This window comes from Tachyglossus aculeatus, chromosome 5 (genome assembly GCF_015852505.1).
Source record: "Tachyglossus aculeatus isolate mTacAcu1 chromosome 5, mTacAcu1.pri, whole genome shotgun sequence".
Classification (NCBI taxonomy): Eukaryota; Metazoa; Chordata; class Mammalia; order Monotremata; family Tachyglossidae; genus Tachyglossus; species Tachyglossus aculeatus.
This window is the reverse complement of record NC_052070.1, coordinates 46,245,083-46,263,253: the sequence shown is the minus strand read 5'-3', so window position 1 is coordinate 46,263,253 and position 18,171 is coordinate 46,245,083. Positions and strand designations below refer to the sequence as shown.

The 18,171-nt window shown below is 44.3% G+C and overlaps 1 protein-coding gene across 1 annotated transcript; it reads left to right on the top strand.

Moving 5' to 3' along the window:
• Positions 1-230: 230 nt before the first annotated feature.
• ERRFI1 (ERBB receptor feedback inhibitor 1) lies at positions 231-16,837 on the top strand. The gene is made up of 4 exons (XM_038746152.1): positions 231-328; positions 12,876-13,060; positions 13,224-13,300; positions 15,403-16,837. Exons 2-4 carry the CDS (start codon positions 12,939-12,941, stop codon positions 16,593-16,595), a joined length of 1,392 nt encoding a protein of 463 aa, XP_038602080.1. The 5' UTR covers positions 231-328; positions 12,876-12,938; the 3' UTR covers positions 16,596-16,837.
• Positions 16,838-18,171: the final 1,334 nt, after the last annotated feature.

Below are 18,171 nucleotides of genomic sequence, written 5' to 3'. Positions count from 1 at the left end.
GGATGAAAAAAACAGTCCCCTCCAGCTCCTTAGCGCAGTGGGCCCCACCACTCCCAGCCTCGCATCGCCCCTTTAAGGGCCGCCTGCGGGGTGGGCGGGGCCCGGCCGGCCGGCCGCGTCCCTGAGCCCTCCCACCTTCTATAAAAGCGGCCGGCGGCGGCGCCAGAGAGCGTCAGTGCCCGAGTGAGCTCCGGAGGGCGGGGGTGGGTGGGGGGGAGGCGGGAGTTGGCGCCTGCGCAATGCGGCGGCCCGCTTCCCTGCAGCGCTGAGCCAGCCGGGACGGGCATGCGCGGGAGGCTGCAGAGGGGGCAGCTGTGGCTCAGACGAGGTAAGGGATGCCAAGGGGGGGAGGTGGGACTGGTTTTCCTATAGATGTGCCTGTGTGTACACGTATGTATGCATGCATGTATGTGTGAGAGAGTGGAAGGAGGTGGGGGGACTGGAAAGAAGAGTTATCCCTGTAGGGGAAGCTGGCTTCCCCCCCCAAATCCTTCACAGGCTGCCTTTCTCCAGCTGCATGTCAGGCAGGGGGCTTCCTCCACCAGATCATCATCATCAATCGTATTTATTGAGCGCTTACTGTTTGCAGAGCACTGTACTAAGCGCTTGGGAAGTACAAATTGGCAACATCTAGAGACAGTCCCTACCCAGCCAGTGGGCTCACAGTCTAAAAGGGAATGGGGAGGCACTGTGCCCTTCCCAGATCCCTTTTAGACTGTGAGCCCACTGTTGTCTCTATATGTTGCCAACTTGTACTTCCCAAGCGCCTAGTACAGTGCTCTGCACACAGTAAGCGCTCAATAAATACGATTGATTGACCCCTGAGGTATCCAGGCAAGAGGGAGGTCTCCCCCAGATGGGGATTGGGGTGGGGAGAGGCCTTTCTCCCCCCGGATGCCCGGGAGGAAATGGAGCCACTGTTTTTCCCCCCCCCCACAATCCCAGATGTGTAGCTAAGAGGGAAGGGGTTCACTGCAGGGATGGCTGGACCCCAGATATAATAGAAATAATGACGATGGCATTAATTAGGCGCGTACCATGTGCAAAGCACTGTTCTAAACGCTGGGGAGGTTCCAAGGTGATCAGTTTGGCCCCCGGGGGGCTCACAGCCTTAGAAGTCTGAGAAGCAACGTGGCTCTGGGGAAAGAGCACGGGCTTTGGAGTCAGAGGTCGTAGAGTGTGAGCCCACTGTTGGGTAGGGACTGTCTCTATATGTTGCCAACTTGTACTTCCCAAGCGCTTAGTACAGTGCTGTGCACACAGTAAGCGCTCAATAAATACGATTGATTGATTCAAATCCCGTCCCTGCCAGTTAGCTGTGTGACTTTAGGCATTTCACTTTTCTCCGTGCCTCAATTCCCTCATCTTTAAAATGGGAATGAAGACTGTGAGCCCCCTCCGTGGGACACCCTGATCACCTTGTAACCCCCCTCCAGCGCTTAGAACAGTCCCTTTTCATATAGTAAGCGCTTAATAAATGCCATGATCCTTATTTATTATTAATCCCCGTTTTACAGATGAGGTAACTGAGGCACAGAGGAGTTAAGTGATTTGCCCAGAATCACACAGCTGACAGTTGGGGGAGCCGGGATTTGAACCCACGACCTCTGACTCCAAAGCCCGTGCTCTTTCCATTGACCGTGTGTGTGTGTGTGTGTGTGTGTGTGTGTGTGTGTGTAAGGGGGGGGGCACTGAAGGAGCGGCCGTCCAGATGTGTAAAAGGGGGGAACCCTGTGGAGGGGACTGTCCCCCCTGCTTTTGTATCAGCCAACGAACGGACCAGCCCCCCAAGATATGGGTTCGAGGAAGGGCCCCCCTTTGGGTTGTCATCTCCTCCCCCTTGTTTCCCCCAATCCACCCCCGATTGTTCTGGTTTCCATGCATGATGATGCCGGCCATATCCAGCTCACTATCACTTTTTGACCATAATGAAAAGGCCAAGATGTCCTTCTCTGCATTAGGCCTTCCCTTAGGGTTGTAGTCAGTAGGTAGCGGGTGGTGGAATTTTTTTTTCTCTCTCGTGTCAGAACTGTTTTGTTTAGAGCACTTGACATTGTTAAATTCCTGATGATCCATAAATCCTCCCCTAAACGCCTTGGTGGGAGGCCCTAGTAGGGCCCTAGTAATTGCCAATTATTTGAACCTTCCTAGAACTCAGTCTGTAGAAAATTGCTTCACTCTTAATGATTTTCTCAACAGGCCATTCTTCAATCTTTCTTAATTCAGTCAACCTAGTTGATTATTTCCTTAGTGGTGTCTGTCGCGTCCCCTTCTTTTGCAGGCTTATCTTCTGGGTCTTCCTTCAAATGATTTCTTGAAAGTCTGGAGCTACAAGACTACTAGATTCCAAAGCTGGATAGTCCCTCCATTGGCCTTTAAGTCTGTAAACCTGCACAAATTAGTTTACTTCTTAGCTATGATTGGTGTATTGGTTCTTGCTCAGTCTTTATAGGATTTCATCATTGCTTGAAAGAGGCAAGTTTCTTACCTGATAAAATGTGAATAGATTGTTAGTCATAAACTTAAGTGTAGTCAGGAAAGGGACTGTAGCTTTAAAGGAGGTGTGTTGGTGACTTTAGATACACCTATAACACAGGTAGGGCAAGACTGGTTTCTAGGCAACTGTCAGGTGAAAAAAGGTGAGGTTGAAGTTTTGTATAGATGTGCATATAATAATGATGGCATTTGTTAAGCGCTTACTATGTGCGAAGCCCTGTTCTAAGCGCTGGGGGGGAATACGAGGTGATCAGGTTGTCCCACGTGGGGCTCAGTCTTAATCCCCAATTTTACAGATGAAGTAACTGAGGCCCAGAGAAGTTAAATGACTTTCCCAAAGTCACACAGCTGACAAGTGGTGAAGCCGGAATTAGAACCTATGACCCCTGGCTCCCATGCCCGGGCTCTTAACACTGAGCCACGCTGCTTCTTATGTATATGTATTTTTTTTTTTTTTTTTTTGCAAGCAAGTGCCCTACCAGGTATCAAGCATTTATGCATCAGAAGAAAGCTATTGAGTGTGTTGTCATCTGGAGTTTATCCATTCAGACTTTGTCTGGGTTTTCTTTACCGCATTGTATCCAAGTTTCTGTAAAGTGGAACTGGCTTAGATTATTATCTTGTTTTTCAATAAATTTTAAGGTGCCAAACCCACCAAAAGAAAGAAAAAAGGTTGCTTGCTAACATGCTTACTCTAGTTACCAGTATGTTCTAACCCAAGATCTCTTCCTGATAAAAGAAAATTTGAACTGCTGATAAATGTTTTAGTATGGGTAATATGACATTTTGGTTTTTGGGGGGTTTTATTGCTCAGTTAAGTTCAGTCAGGAGTGCATTTTTAGTTGTCCTGGAGAGGGGTCTAGTTTAGGTGATGCATGTCTTTTCTTGGACCAGTAGGCTTTAAGGTAGGGTAGGCCTCTGAGAAGTTTGTTTCTCTGTAAGCAAGTGGAAGTGTACCTTCAGACTTGGAGTAGTCAAAAGTGTCCACTTGACCCTTAGCAGATTTGGGAATCATATCTTCATTTTTTTGTGGGTGTTTTTAAAGAGTTAGGTTGTGTCCAATTTGATGGGTTTGTGCCTTTTCCCTAACCATGGTCCACAGAAGAAACTAATTATAGAGCAGTCTGACCATATTGTAGGTAACTTTGTCTTGAAACCCATTTTCATCGTGGGGAAAATAATGCAGCTGGTTCACTACTGAAGATAATTCTTCCTTTCTGGGAACATTAATAGAGGGCTTAAAAATGAGTTGTTAAAATTAGAGGTACAGTCAACATATGTGAAACCTACCTGATTCCTCCATGCCGGCAGGTTCCTTTAGATGGTGAAGCAAGGTTAAGGGATAGAAGTGATGCAAAGGGCAAGAACCTACCAGTGTTTGTGTGACCTAGATGAGGTCAAGGTCAAGATTTTTCTCATCTTTGTATATGTTTACTTATTAAAATTATATTCAATTTATTTTGACAGTTTTTAAAAGTTATTTCTTTGCTATTAGAGTGTAAGCTCCTTGTGAGTAGGGAAGATGTCACTTTTTTAGTACACTGCATCACATGCATCAGGTGGGCACTCAAATTCCAATAGTAGGCTCACTAGAGAAACATCCCTTGCATTTAACCGCATTAGTAGAAATTCATTATTCTCATCCCCTATCGAAACCAGCATTTCTTAACCCACTTTGATAGTCTTTGCATGTTTTACACAGGTGGTTATGAGCAAATTTGCTTTATCTCTACAGGCATATTGCTTTGGTGTTTCCGCTTGCCAGTGCACAACTGTTTCAAGTCCAAAATGTGATTTCTGAAGTTTCTTATTGAATTATGCATCCAGCCTAAACCACTGGAGAGTGGACCTTAGTGGAACTCCTATTTTAGAGGAAAAACTGGTAGAAGTTTTGTCTCAACTCGTCGCTTAAAGTTTTCCTCTAAACATCCAGTCATTTAGGAGGTGGCCATTCCTAAGTTGAATTAGGGGCCAGACCTCATCGGTGATTATTCTATTACTATTATTTTGGCCCTTTTCATTATAAATATATAAACATTAAAAAATAGATTTTATGCACTTATGTACATATCTGTAATTTATTTTAGAAATCACCCATTCAAGCTCATGTGGTCATGGTGCTAATATCATTTAGCCAACATGGACTTTATCCAAAATAGACACCACACATTTGGGGTTCTATTCCTAGGTCTGCCACTGACTAACTTTTGTGACTTTAGGAAAGGCATTAACTTCCCTGGGCCAAAGTGTTTCCATCTATATGCCAGGCTGTTGTGGAGAGGTGCTCAGGATGAAAATGTTTGGTTTGATACATCGGGCCACGGTAATTTGTTACCCTCCAAGTAAGAGAAGGTCATTTTTGGAAACCTGCTTCTGCCTTTGCAAAATGGTGGCTTAGGCAGTCTCTGCAGAACCTTATAATCACTTAAATTATTGGAATACCCAGTGTGTCAGTGCTCCGTGCCAAGATCTGGAGAGTATAGAAGTTGGAAGATACAATCCCTGCCCACAGGGAGTTTATACTGTAAACAATAGATACACTCAGATTGCAAAGAGAGGAAAGAGAAGAATGGAAAGAAGCAGTGTGGTCTAGTGGAGAAAGCATGGGCCTGGGTAGTCAGAAGGACCTGCGTTCTCAGTCGTATTTGAGCACTTACTGTGTGAGCCCACTGTTGGGTAGGGACTGTCTCTATATGTTGCCAACTTGTACTTCCCAAGCGCTTAGTACAGTGCTCTGCACACAGTAAGTGCTCAATAAATACGATTGATGATGATGATGCAGAGCTGTACTAAGAGCTGGGGAAGAGTACAGTACAACAATAAACAGACACATTCCCTGCACACAACAAGCTTACAGTCTAGAGGGGGAGACAGACAATAATATAAATAAATTACAGATATGAACATCAGTGCTTTGGGACTGGGGGCCGGGAGGGGGATGAATAAAGGGAGCAAGTTAGGGTGCTGCAGAAGGGCGTGGGAGAAGAGGAAAGGAGGGCTTTGTCAAGGAAGGCCCCTTGGGCGAGGTGTGCCTTCAGTAAGGGTTTGAAGAAAGGGAGAGTTCTAATACTGGCTCCTCCATGTATCTGTTCTGTGACCTTGGGCAAGTCACTTCTGTGCCTCAGTTATCTCATCTGTAAAGTGGGGATTAAGACTGTGAGCCCCATGTGGGACAGGAACTGTGTCCAACCTGATTAGCTTGTATCTACCCCAGTGCTTGACACATAGTAAGTGCTTAACAAATACCATTATTATTATTATTAGAGATAAGTGAGTTCTTAAATAGTCAAGAATCTGCCAGAGTTTTGAAGTAATGGAGTCCTTAAAATTATTCATTTTTTTTTAACAAATATACATTTTTCAGTTAGAAGCAATTCACAAAAACTGACACCCTCCCCCCTCCAAAAAAATATTTCATATGGGGTACAGGCAAATTACAACTATAGAAAGGTGGTTATTTAAAATGAAAAGTGCAACAGCCATGGCATATGCAGAAAGTAACTACAGTACCTAGGTGTGCCCTGGTGAAGACTGGGAAATATAGGTCACTACAACCACTAAAAGCCTGTTAGAATCCAGATGGTCCAAAAGGCTTTTAATGATCATGTAGTTAGGCTGATGGGGTTTTCCTATAGTTTGCTGTTTCTTTTCCTTGAAGGAAAAAGTTGCGTAAATCCCGAATTGGAAAACCTCAAGTTGTGAGAGGGCAATGTTTACCTATCCTCTGCATTCAGAGGTGCACGTCCAAACCAGGTGACAAGCTGTGGGCTGAGGGGGTGGGGGAGAAGTGGACTGAGCGCAAACCAATCCTTATGCCCTGGAACAAAGGTCTAGGTCCAGGGCCTGCGTGTGGGAATGTCATCAATGATATTTATCAAGCATCTACAGTCAACATGCAAAACATTGTGCTAATCCCTTGGGAGAGTACAGTAGAATTAGTAGACATGGATCCCACATGGATCTTACCGTCTAGTGGGGTAGACAGACACTTAAATTACAGCTAGGAGGACAAACATAAAAGATAGGTAGAAAATACCCCGGGTGGGGAAGTGAATACCCTAGTACTAAGAGGACACTGAAGTGCTGAAAAGAGGCAGTTGGGTGGGGGGGGCGGGAAATCAGGTGGGAAGCTGCCTAGCCCTTAGGAATTGATTTACACCCTCGTTGTACTAAAATCTGTTTATTCATTTATTATTTTGACCACTCGAATTATAAATGTTTTTATGTTTGTCTCCACTGCTAAGAGTGTAAGTTGTTGTGGGCAGGGAGCTGCTTTGTGCTGTTAATTCGCAAGAGCTTAGTACAGCACACCCCACAAAATGATTGCCCAAGAAATGCTGCTGCTACTAGTACTAGAAATTGCCTGGCACACATCAAAAAGCAGTGCTCTTGGTGGAGTACCCACTGAATGCAAAGTGCTTTACTGAGCACTTGGAAGAGTGCAGCAGAAGCAAGAAAAGTTTCTTAACAATCTAAAGGGAGACTGAAATTATTTGTTAGCAGTGTGGAGAAAGGAAGAAGCACAAAGATACAACAGGTAGTAGTACAAATAGGCCAAGTTGAAATAGGTGAGTAAATGGATTTACAAAAAATACAAATGCACATAAATAATATGCCCTGTAATGTGGTCATAAGCGCAGATAAAGTTAAATTATCCAGAAAGTAAGGTCGAGTGAGGCTAGGCTTGATTTGGGATAATTGAGTCTTCCAGGATGGATATTCATCACTTACCACTGTCCATAGCTAGGATTTTCTAAGCTCTGTACTTTGGTGTTTAGTTAGGTAAATAAAAAAGTTCAGTTTACCATGAAGGCCTGACATCCTGGATAACTGGAAAAATTCTGGGCAACCGAGTTTCAGAATTACTAGATTTATTATTTTTTTAAGAGAAATTGAGAAAATGCAGCAATATCATTTACTACTTTTAGCTACTTCCTAATAGTGCAGAACTGTCAGTTTTAACTAACTTTGAAACACTCAAGTTTTGATTTCATTTAAAAACTTAAAAAATTTTTTTCATTTATATGTAGAAATGTGAACGGAAAGAAGCAACAGATATTTCAGACCCTTGATGGACAACAACACTGATTTTTGTTTGCAAAGGCAGGAAGGAAGATATTTCTTTCCTTTTTTGACATGGGTGTTTTATGCACCCTGTTTTTTGAAAATTATAGCTTTCTACTGTTAGAACTAAATCTGAAGGGAATTATGAATTTGAAGAATGCATGGCAGGCTTGACCTTGTATTCAAAAAATGAATTTCTAGTGAGAAATTGCCAAGTGTCCATCTTTATTGATGAAATTAATGTAAGAGATGAAAGGCTTTCTGTAATAAAAATGTCTGTATCCAGTCTTGAGCTTTTTAAATGTTTCAATTGTTTTGTCTGTTCCCAGTGCTTAGAACAATGCTTGGGGCATAGTAAGCAATTAACAAATACCATCATTATTATTTATGGTGATAAAATGAGAATGGATTTAAGATGAATGAAACAATGTAAAATGAATTTTAAAGGGAGGGAAAATTTGATTATGAACTTTGGACCATTCTACTACTTTAATTAGTCAATATTTGTCTCATTGAATGGGAAACAGAGGGCCAGAAATTCTGTCTTGGTGTCTTTAAAAGCCCCTGAAACTACTTTAATAGGGAACAGATTGAAGAATTGGCAGTAGTTTAGCAGTAACCCTCTAAACCAGGATTACCAGAGAGCAGAGGCAGTTATCCAACAAGTAAGTCAGATCCAAAAAATGTTTTCACCTGAAATATGTAGATAATTGAAGCACAGGATTTTTTTTGGCTTATATTATCCAGTTAATGCTTATTCTTTCCATTCTTTGCCAGTTTAGACTAGTAAATGTGGTCACCTATCTATTCTGGTTACTGGAATGATTATGTAGATAAATGTTAAATGCAGCTGAGGAGACCATGTATTATTCTGAATAAACAGAAATCAGGTTCTAAAACCTGATTGAAAGGAGGAAATTACATCACACTGTCAAATAAGGAAGTACTGGGCAGAACTGGATGAGTTGTATGACAAAAATGCGCCCCTCCTCCTGTGGATGGATTGCTTCTGAGATTCATTAATGAGATCTGGTGGCAAGGTAAGCAAAATTAGGTTAGTGTCTTAAAGTAGCCTGTTCCCTCCCCCTAAACGGAGCTTTTCTAGAGACTGTAAGCAATGTGAATGCAGTTGTGTCTTTGAAAACAGCACGGTGATGTTCTTCTGATACATATTTTTTAAAGGCTCAAATGAGGGGTGGGAGGGCACCTTTTAGCTTCAGCCTGGTTTTATTTACCCTGGCTGCAACTCATGTTATGTAGTTTAAATTCTATATTCTAAATCAATCAGTCAATCGTATTTATTGAGCGCTCACTGTGTGCAGAGCACTGTACTAAGCGCTTGGGAAGTACAAGTTGGCAGCATATAGAGACAGTTCCTACCCAACAGTGGGCTCAGCACTGACTGTAACAGAAATGCTGCTTTGTAGGAAATGAGGGGGGATGGGAAGCCAGAAATTCAGCTCTTTAAACCATGCTCTTTGAAGTCTCTAAACTGATATTTTCAAATAACCAGCAGTGGAAATGTTATCAGAGGCTCTGGGATGCAGCCTCTTGTGTAAAAATTCTTAATCAGATCTGCAAAATACCAAGCCCTGACTTTGAAAGTCACTTAAAATATGAGCTTCTTGCCCCTATCATAAGCTTCCAAGAATTACTGCACCTTCTGATGGTCTCACGATTGTAGAGAATTATCCTCAATTTGGAGTTATTTTAATAATAATAATAATAATGGCATTTATTAAGCGCTTACTATGTGCCAAGCCCTGTTCTAAGCGCAGGAGAGGTTACAAGGTGATCAGGTTGTCTCACGGGGGGGCTCAGTCTTAATCCCCATTTTACAGATGAGGTAATGGAGGCCCAGAGAAGTTAAGTGACTTGCCCAAAGTCAAACAGCTGACAATTGGCAGAGTCGGGATTTGAACCCATGACCTCTGACTCCAAAGCCCGTGCTCTTTCCACTGAGCCACGCTGCTGCTTTTAAATCTCCATTGGCTTCTTCCAGTTCCCTTTTCTTTGGAGACCAAGGTAAAGCGACCTTATAAGCTGGTTGTGAAACTGTTTATGGTCAGAATGATAGACAGGAATCCCTATGCAGTTTGGAGGGGAGTTTTTTGGGTGGGGGTGGGGAGATTGCTTTGGGTTAAGCAACGTATTCCGAAAGGCCCTTCCCAACACCCCTGATCCACCCCTTACTTTGACCGGGCAGTATTGTGGAAAGCATGGGAGTATTACACATCTGGGAAATCCCTGAGATTGTACTGCTTTGTGATAGCCTGCCTTTTTGAATCTCTGGAAGGTTAAAGATGAGCCTCTGTTTCCCTGCTGCCCAGAGGTCCACTTCTTGGATGTCGAATGACCTGCATTGCCGGGGCCAGCGACAGCAGAGCAGCTGGGAATCTTGCAGCATCCAGAAACTAGTGCGGGAGTCGAAGTTGACTAAACTGCCCAAGGTTCATTCCTTACGAACGTGTGGCACAAACTACCCTTTTGAGTCTATGGGCTTGGTATTTTCCAGCAGAAGAGAACATGCAATTATACTGCTCTCCTCTCCCCTCTCATTCAAAGCCAGTAGGAAGTTCGGACAGTTTCATAACACAGCCCATTCACAATTCCCCATTGAAATTTAGAGGCAGGTCACCTTCTATGAATACACAAAGACGCTATTGTGGTCAGGAGTGAGCTGGCTCAGTGAGCACAATTCTTTTATATAAATTTTTTTTTCTTCGGAAAACTAACGAGTAGGTGATGGAAACAATGATTGAAAAATAACTTTTTCTAGAAGGCGTAAATAGTTTTAAGGGGCCATTGAAATGGACGTCTAGAATTCCAAGGCAATTTCAGAGCAGGCACTAGTTACACAATCATTCTGTTGAAAGCTAAGATTTAGACAGCATTAGGAGGCCGACACACAGTAATTACTAGTAGTCCTTGTTGGCATGCAGGCAGGTGGGGGCTGGGCCTCTCTGAATCCCCTGCGGGTTTTTCCTGTAATCTGAATGAGCGATCTGCCATACGTGTGCTTTCAAACTACTTAAACACCATATTCTCCTTCCTATCTTGCCTTTCATTTTTATATTACCACAGATACTTTCTCTATGGTCTTGCCGGTGCTTGTAATGTGCTTGGAAAAACCAGAGTAAACCACACTAAGACTGCTCCAGCCTAAAGAACTAAAGACTGTCTGGGGAGCTGGGAGACAAAGCCTAGTTAGCGTGGGGTTGGGGTTGGTTTTTTGTTTTTTTGGGTAGATTTTTTTTCCTAGCCTTCCCTTTTTCTTAACGTCCAAATGGAGTGTAGCATGTGAGGCTCTGGTTAGTGCGTAATCAGTCGCAGTTCCACCAGGTCTTGATTTCCTCAAGGATTGCTGTTGTGTTGGGAGGGCAGTGAGTGAGTTGGGGAAGATCACCGTCTATTTTTTCATAGCATTTAAAACCTTTTTCTCTTAGAGGCCAGTGTGGTATGGCGAGATCAGCCTTCCCATTCACTCAGTCTCTGTTGACTGCTGTGACCTTTAGTAGGGCACTGAAAATCGCTGTACTCTCTATTTTCATACCCTCTGATGTGAAGTAAGGATATTTCTTTGCAAAGCGCTTTTCGGAACCTAGGAAGAAAGGCTCTTAATTAGGTAGCATTGTGAATCCTTTCCTGCTGAAGGAATTAAAGTAGTGGAGCAAGTGAAATTTGGAATTAATGTCGTGGGGGAGGAAGAGAGAAAAAACAACCCCCAAAGCAAGTTATTTCTGGGAGGTATTTTCCAACTTCCTCAGTAATTTAGTATTTAGTAACAGTACAGTGCTCTGCACACAGTAAGCGCTGGATAAATATGATTGATTGGGACAGAAGACAAGTACTGGGTAGAATTAAATTGACACTTCCTCTCATCCAGAGGTCAGAATCCTTTTGGGAACATTTTCTGGGCCAAAGATGTATATTTGCAGGCATTAAAATAATAAGACTCCTAGATTATGGGGGTTAGGGGCAAGTGAGTGTTTTGGAGTTCCATGTGAAGGACTGGTTTAGACTCCCACTTCTCCCTTTTTATCCCCCTCCATTCCTCGCTGTGGAATCTAGGATCCACTGAGGTAGATCAATCAATCGATGGTATTTATTGAGCACTTACTATGTGCAGAGCACTGTACTAAGCACTTGGGAAAGTACAATAAGCTGGTTGTGGGCAGGGAATGTGTCTGCTTATTGTATCGTGCGTTCCCTGCCCACTGCCCATAACGAGCTTATGGTGTAGAGATGGGTTTGGAAGAATTGGTAGTCAGAGAGGATCTTCTCCTTGGTTGTGCTGAAGGTCAGAGCAGAGGCCTGGAGATCTGCTCATGTCCTAGGGCAAATGTTTATCATGACTGAGGGGAAAACTATAAAGGTAGACAGAGGGAGGTGGGTAGGTGGGGGCTTAACAATGCAGTCTGTAGCCAAAGGGAAACCCATAGCAACAAAAATGTGGGAAACAATGAATTAGGTAAAATCCAATTTACACCCTTATTTTGATGCAAAGGCTTGAAGTAGGGAGAAAGATGTATACACAAAGTAAAATGTAAAGTATGCATCTTGTAAATTTGTTTAAAAATGGAAAGCACCCAGTTGTCTGTGACTGACTCTTTGCTAATCCAACACATCCTGGTTTCTCAACTAGGGTATTTTATCCCCAGAGGAAACCCAGCCCAGAGAGGTTAAGTGCCTTGCCCAGAGTCATACAGCAGGCCAGAGGCTCATCTGGGTTTAGAACCCAGGTCTCCTGACTCCCAAGCCAAGGCTAGTGAGTAAGTAAACTCTTAAGAATGTTCTCCTCACAGTGTAAAGTGGAATTGAAGCTTTTCAGCTGACACTTGGGGAAAAAAAAAATGGGCAGGATGACTTTTGCTTCAATGCTTAATACAACTATACATCAGGAGGTTGGTCTAATGCAAGGTTAGACAAAGGTTTGTATGCTTTGGCAAGCTAATAGGGTCTGTTGTGCAACTGTCAGGCTGTGCAATACAAGGTCTGCTCTTGCTGGCACCTGACTGTTTCTCATCTGCTTTGCTGCAAGTCCCTGGGTTGCTGTCTACATAAATGATCTTTTATGCACTCTTACATCTTTATTATGCATACTTAGGTCACTTTGTTAACAAAACAAGAAGTTGCAGTATTGTCCTTTCTGGAAGTTAAGAAAAATAGACTTTATCTGCGCAAACAGTTCTACCCAGCAGGTGATTGGGCCAGAGGAAAGATCTATTACAATTGATAATATGCTGAAATGCATTCTGTAGGCCTTCTTGTGATCCAAATTTTGTCTCTCTGTCTCTCCCCCCCTCTCCCTTTAGGGAATGAAAGTGTCTGGTTAACCGGCTCTCCGGAAGCTTGAGGACACTTTGGACGAAGACACAATGTCATCAGCAGGCGTTGCTGCTCAGGAGATTAGAGCCCCACTGAAAACTGGATTTCTGAGTAATGGCCAAGCCATGGGGAATCTGAAGACCTGCTGGAACAGCCAGAGCGAGTTTGAAAAGTAGGTGGAGAGACAGCTAATGCATTGATTTTTTTTTTTTTTTAACCCTTGAGTTTGCAAGAGCCACCTAGGTCCAAGATCTGCCCTGCAGTTTCTATAAATATGGCCTTAATGGGGGATGTTGACCACGTTAAGATGAAATAACAAATGTTTTCCCTTACAGCAATTTTTTTGGCATCGATTCAATAAGCATGGCCTACAGTCTGAATTCGACCGCCCAGCAGCACCTGACATCCTTAGGTATGTATCTGGAAAGTTTCAATTAGGAGAGTAAGCCATTTGGGGGGTAGAGACTGATTTTTCTCCACTTCCAGAGCTCACCTCCTCCAGGAGGCCTTCCCAGACTGAGCCCCCCCCTTCCTCTCCCCCTTGTCCCCCTCTCCATCCCCCCGTCTTACCTCCTTCCCTTCCCCACAGCACCTATATATATGTGTATATATATATATATATATATATATATATGTGTGTTTGTACATATTTATTACTCTATTTTACTTGTACATATCTATTCTATTTATTTTATTTTGTTAATATGTTTGGTTCTATTTTTTTTTTAATGGCATTTGTTAAGCGCTTACTACGTGCAGAGCACTGTTCTAAGCACTGGGGGGGGGATGCAAGGTGGATCAGGTTGTCCCACGTGGGGCTCAGTCTTAATCCCCATTTTACAGGTGAGGTAACTGAGGCACAGAGAAGTTAAGTGACTTGCCCAAGGTCACACAGCAGATGTGTGGCGGAGCTGGGATTCGAACCCATGACCTCTGACTCCAAAGCCCATGCTCTTTCCACTGAGCCACGCAGCTTCCCTGTCTCCCCCTTCTAGACTGTGAGCCCACTGTTGGGTAGGGACTGTCTGTATACGTTGCCAACTTGTACTTCCCAAGCGCTTAGTACAGTGCTCTGCACACAGTAAGCGCTCAATAAATACGATTGATTGATTGATTTCCTGTGCAGATGGGTGCCACTACGGGCAGAATTCTATTTCAGATAGTATTCTGACCTCTAGTGGCAATTACCCTGCAGAAACCCTGGCACTTTGTCCAAATTGCTGTGCCACGCGAATCCTAGACCGAATCATCATCATCATCATCAATCGTATTTATTGAGCGCTTACTGTGTGCAGAGCACTGTACTAAGCGCTTGGGAAGTACAGGTTGGCAACATACAGAGACAGTCCCTACCCAACAGTGGGCTCACAGTCTAAAAGGGGGAGACAGAGAACAAAACCAAACATACTAACAAAATAAAATAAATAGAATAGATATGTACAAGTAAAATAAATAAATAAATAGAGTAACAAATATGTACAAACATATATACAGGTGCTGGGGGGAAGGGATCACCTAAGCAGTGATTCCGAAACACTGAGGAAGCCTGCTCTTCAGGAGGCCTTGAGCAACAGATTGTTCAAACTCGCTGCAGCTACTTGTGTCCAGTGAGGAGGCTCCGGAAGGATTTAGGCAGAAGCTGGGAAGTCACAGATGAAAGGAAAACTGCAGTGGGATGGGCCTCGAACACATTTACTGTGGACAGGATGGCCTGAACACGTTTGACCGGGGGCTCTTAGCGGGCTCTCAGTCGTGTTTATTAGTAATAATGATGGTATTTGTCAAGCGTTTACTATGTGCAAAGCACTGTTCTAAGTGCTGGGGATTACAAGTTGATCAGGTTGTCCCACGTGGGGCTCACAGTCGTAATCCCCATTTTACAGATGAGGCAACTGAGGCACAGAGAAGTTAAGTGACTTGCCCAAAGTCACCCAGCTGACAATTGGCGGAGCCGGGATTTGAACCCCTGACCTCTAACTCCAAAGCCCGTGCTCTTTCCACTGAGCCACGCTGCTTCTCATTTTTATTTTGTATTGTTTATTGTGCACTTACTGTGTACAGAGCACTGTACTAAGCGCTCACCGCTGACTCTTCTGCATTTGAGCCATATTCGCGATGAAGCCCCCCGGGTGCCTCAAACGATTAGGCCTGTATGGCGACCCGGGGTAGCGTGGCAGGTGGGTAACCTATGTGCTATTCCACTTTTGTAGATTTTTGTGCATGTCACACGGCTTGCCTGAAATGTGTGGGTGTGCACTGTGCACATGTCCAAAAGGAGATAGAGGAGATAATTTTTTTTTTCTTTGAACCAGTTCATACGGATGAACAATCTTCTGTTCCGTAATTACCCCCGAGGTTGCCTGGGTGTTCTCCGGGTTACCAGGAAAGTATTTCGCCAGCAGAGGTTCTCGGTTAGATGCACTGCCAGAAGTGCAACTAGCTCCTCTCCTCCCCCCTATCCAGGGTGGGGGAAGCCAGGACTTGGAAGGTGTTCATTTATCTCGTTCATTCCAGGGCCCGTTTCCAAGTCAGTCCCAAAGAGTGGCCACTGCTGTGCAGAGAATGGCTTCAAAGTTCCAACTAAGAAGTCCAGTTTGCCTCCCCTCGTCATCCCCAACAGTGAGCATTCCGGGGGGCACGAAGACGAACAAGTCGTTTCCGGATTTAAGAAACTCTCAGTAAACGGGAGCTGCACATCTCCCAGGAGTCCACCTCTCACCCCCCTAAAAAACGGTCTTTCCTTGTTCCCCCCCGGGGAGAGGGGCTCCCGGCCGCTCCCCCCGCTGCCGATTTCCGAAGACCTCTCCCCGGACGACGCGGACTGCGAGGTGGAATTCCTGACTAGTTCGGACACGGACTTACTCCTAGAAGACTGTGCCCTCTCCGCTTTCAAATACGGGGTTCCGGGCAGGCGGAGCTTCCGGGGGTGCGGCCAGATTAACTACGCATACTTTGACACCCCGGCGGGGCCTGCGCTGGAAGATGGGGGCGAAGCGGCTGACCCGAACGGATGTGTACAAACCTCAAATCCCCTCTTACCGCAAAGCCACCGGAGATTACGGAGGTCCCACTCGGGGCCGGCCGGATCGTTCCACAAGCCGGCAATAAGGATATCTAGCCATTTACACCGAGCGTCTCCCAACTCGGATGAAGACAAACCCGAGGTCCCCCCGAGAGTCCCCATACCCCCTCGGCCAGTGAAGCCGGATTACAGAAGGTGGTCGGCGGAGGTGACTTCTAGCACGTACAGCGACGAGGACCGGCCCCCGAAGGTCCCCCCCAGAGAACCCTTATCCCGGAGTAATTCGCGCACACCAAGCCCCAAAAGCCTTCCATCATACCTCAACGGGGTCATGCCCCCTACCCAGAGCTTTGCCCCCGACCCCAAATATGTCAGTAGCAAAGCCCTTCAAAGACAGAACAGTGAAGGAGCTGCCAGTAAGGTCCCTTGCATTCTGCCCATCATTGAAAACGGAAAGAAGGTTAGTTCCACGCATTACTATCTGCTCCCCGAGAGGCCCCCGTATCTGGACAAATACGAGAAGTTCTTTAGGGAAGCGGAGGAAACTGGTCCCAGCCCCCAAGGGCAGCCTTGGGCCGGAGACTGTGGGGTCGTTTCAGCTCCAGAGAAGCCGGACTCCAAATCTAAGACAGACCTAGGCAGCCATGTGAAACGCAAACACTTATCCTATGTGGTTTCTCCGTAGGCTATTGGAACGTCATTCAGCACAGGTCATGAGGGAGGCGATAGTTCTTGAAAGCGTTTTTGAATTTTGTCGAGATCTACGGAAAAAAAAAAAAACTCTCAATGCTACGCTATGTAAACAGTTATCTCTGTCCTGAGGAGAATGTGGAAAACCAATGTAAAAGTGCTCTTCTGTTGATTAGTCCTGGGTTATCTTTGAAGAGAAATCTTTCTATTCAAGTCTGTGTAACTTAAAGATGTGATGGTGGGTGGGGGGGGGGAGGCACGGGGAGACACCTTTTTAATAGAGAAATGTGGTGTAACCATAGAAACAGGTGAGCCAGTTTGTTACTGTCTTAGAGTAATATATATGTATTCAAAATTATCAAACGATACAGGCCAGGGGAGCGAGACTGCTGGCCGATGGTAGACTGAGGGAACGGAAGAAAGTATGGCATCGTTTAGATCGGAACCACAAGACGTATATCGTGGGAGTTTTGGGGGTTTTTTTGTTTTTCCCATCCGACTCTCTGAAGGGAAGATGCTCCTATTGAAACCACGGGGTCCGTGCTTTACCCCCCTGAACGTTCGTGCCGGTTTAAGACTCTGACAGTCTGACTCTTGGGGAATTTTTTGAAGTTCAATTAGAATCAAAATTATTTGTACATGTGTCACTTTGAAAAATTAATAGAAAGTAGAATTAGTGTATAACTTCCTTCACTGGAGCTGGGTTTCCATGCCTTGAGCTGCCTTCAGAGTCCTTTTCACTGGCTCAGTGAAGGCCACTATAAGGGGATGCCATTACCCCAACAGAAGTGGGGCTGTTTCAGCTAGTTTCAGCTAATAGGAAGAAGGCCTGCTAGATAGACTAACTCATTCATGTCTAGAAGTGGGTAGGAAGAAGCCTGGGGTTGGGACTTCACTACCTACTGTTCAGGGGTTTTTTTTTTTTTTTTTTTGTATTGTTTTGTTTTTACTTCTGACTGTATTAAAAAAAAAAAAAAAACAGAAATACAACCCAAGCTGGCCTTGTGTTGCTGGTTTCTGTTCAGTATTTTCTGGGGTTTGTTTGCTTGTAAGGGAAACAATTCCACCGACCAACAGCCCAATCAATGTATGTCTTAATACGTGAGGTCATGTCCGCTTCTTTCGGTTAAAAAAACTACTTCTCGCAGGGGACTGTTGCTGCTTCATTGATTTCAGTTTCTCACATCCTTACCCGTATTTTTCCTGGATAGATAAGCACAAGAGAGAGGTGCTCACTAACTGAGATACATTACCACAATGTTCTAACAGTTAAACAAGCTGTTTACAGTTTAAACTGCTGAATGATATATTTGAGCTATTTAAAGCTTATTATATTTTAGTACAAACTAAATGAAGGTGAAAACATGCTATAGAAAATGCACTGATTCTGCATCATGTGTACAGTATTGGACGAAAGGATTTTATTCATTTTGCTGCATTATTTTGAATAATATGTCTTTTCATTTTAATAAAGTTATAATATTTATGACAGTTAATCATGTCTCTTGCTGTCCCTGTTCTTTTTCCTTCCCGTGGGTATTTACCTTTTTCACCTGCTCGAAATGGTTTCT

Bases quoted from the DNA above. Each gene is read 5' to 3' on its own strand.
- ERRFI1 (XM_038746152.1), top strand. From the start codon at position 12,939: ATGTCATCAGCAGGCGTTGCTGCTCAGGAGATTAGAGCCCCACTGAAA. The intron at 13,061-13,223 runs GTAGGTGGAGAG...TTTCCCTTACAG, and splicing joins AGCCAGAGCGAGTTTGAAAA to CAATTTTTTTGGCATCGATT. The intron at 13,301-15,402 runs GTATGTATCTGG...CGTTCATTCCAG, and splicing joins GCAGCACCTGACATCCTTAG to GGCCCGTTTCCAAGTCAGTC.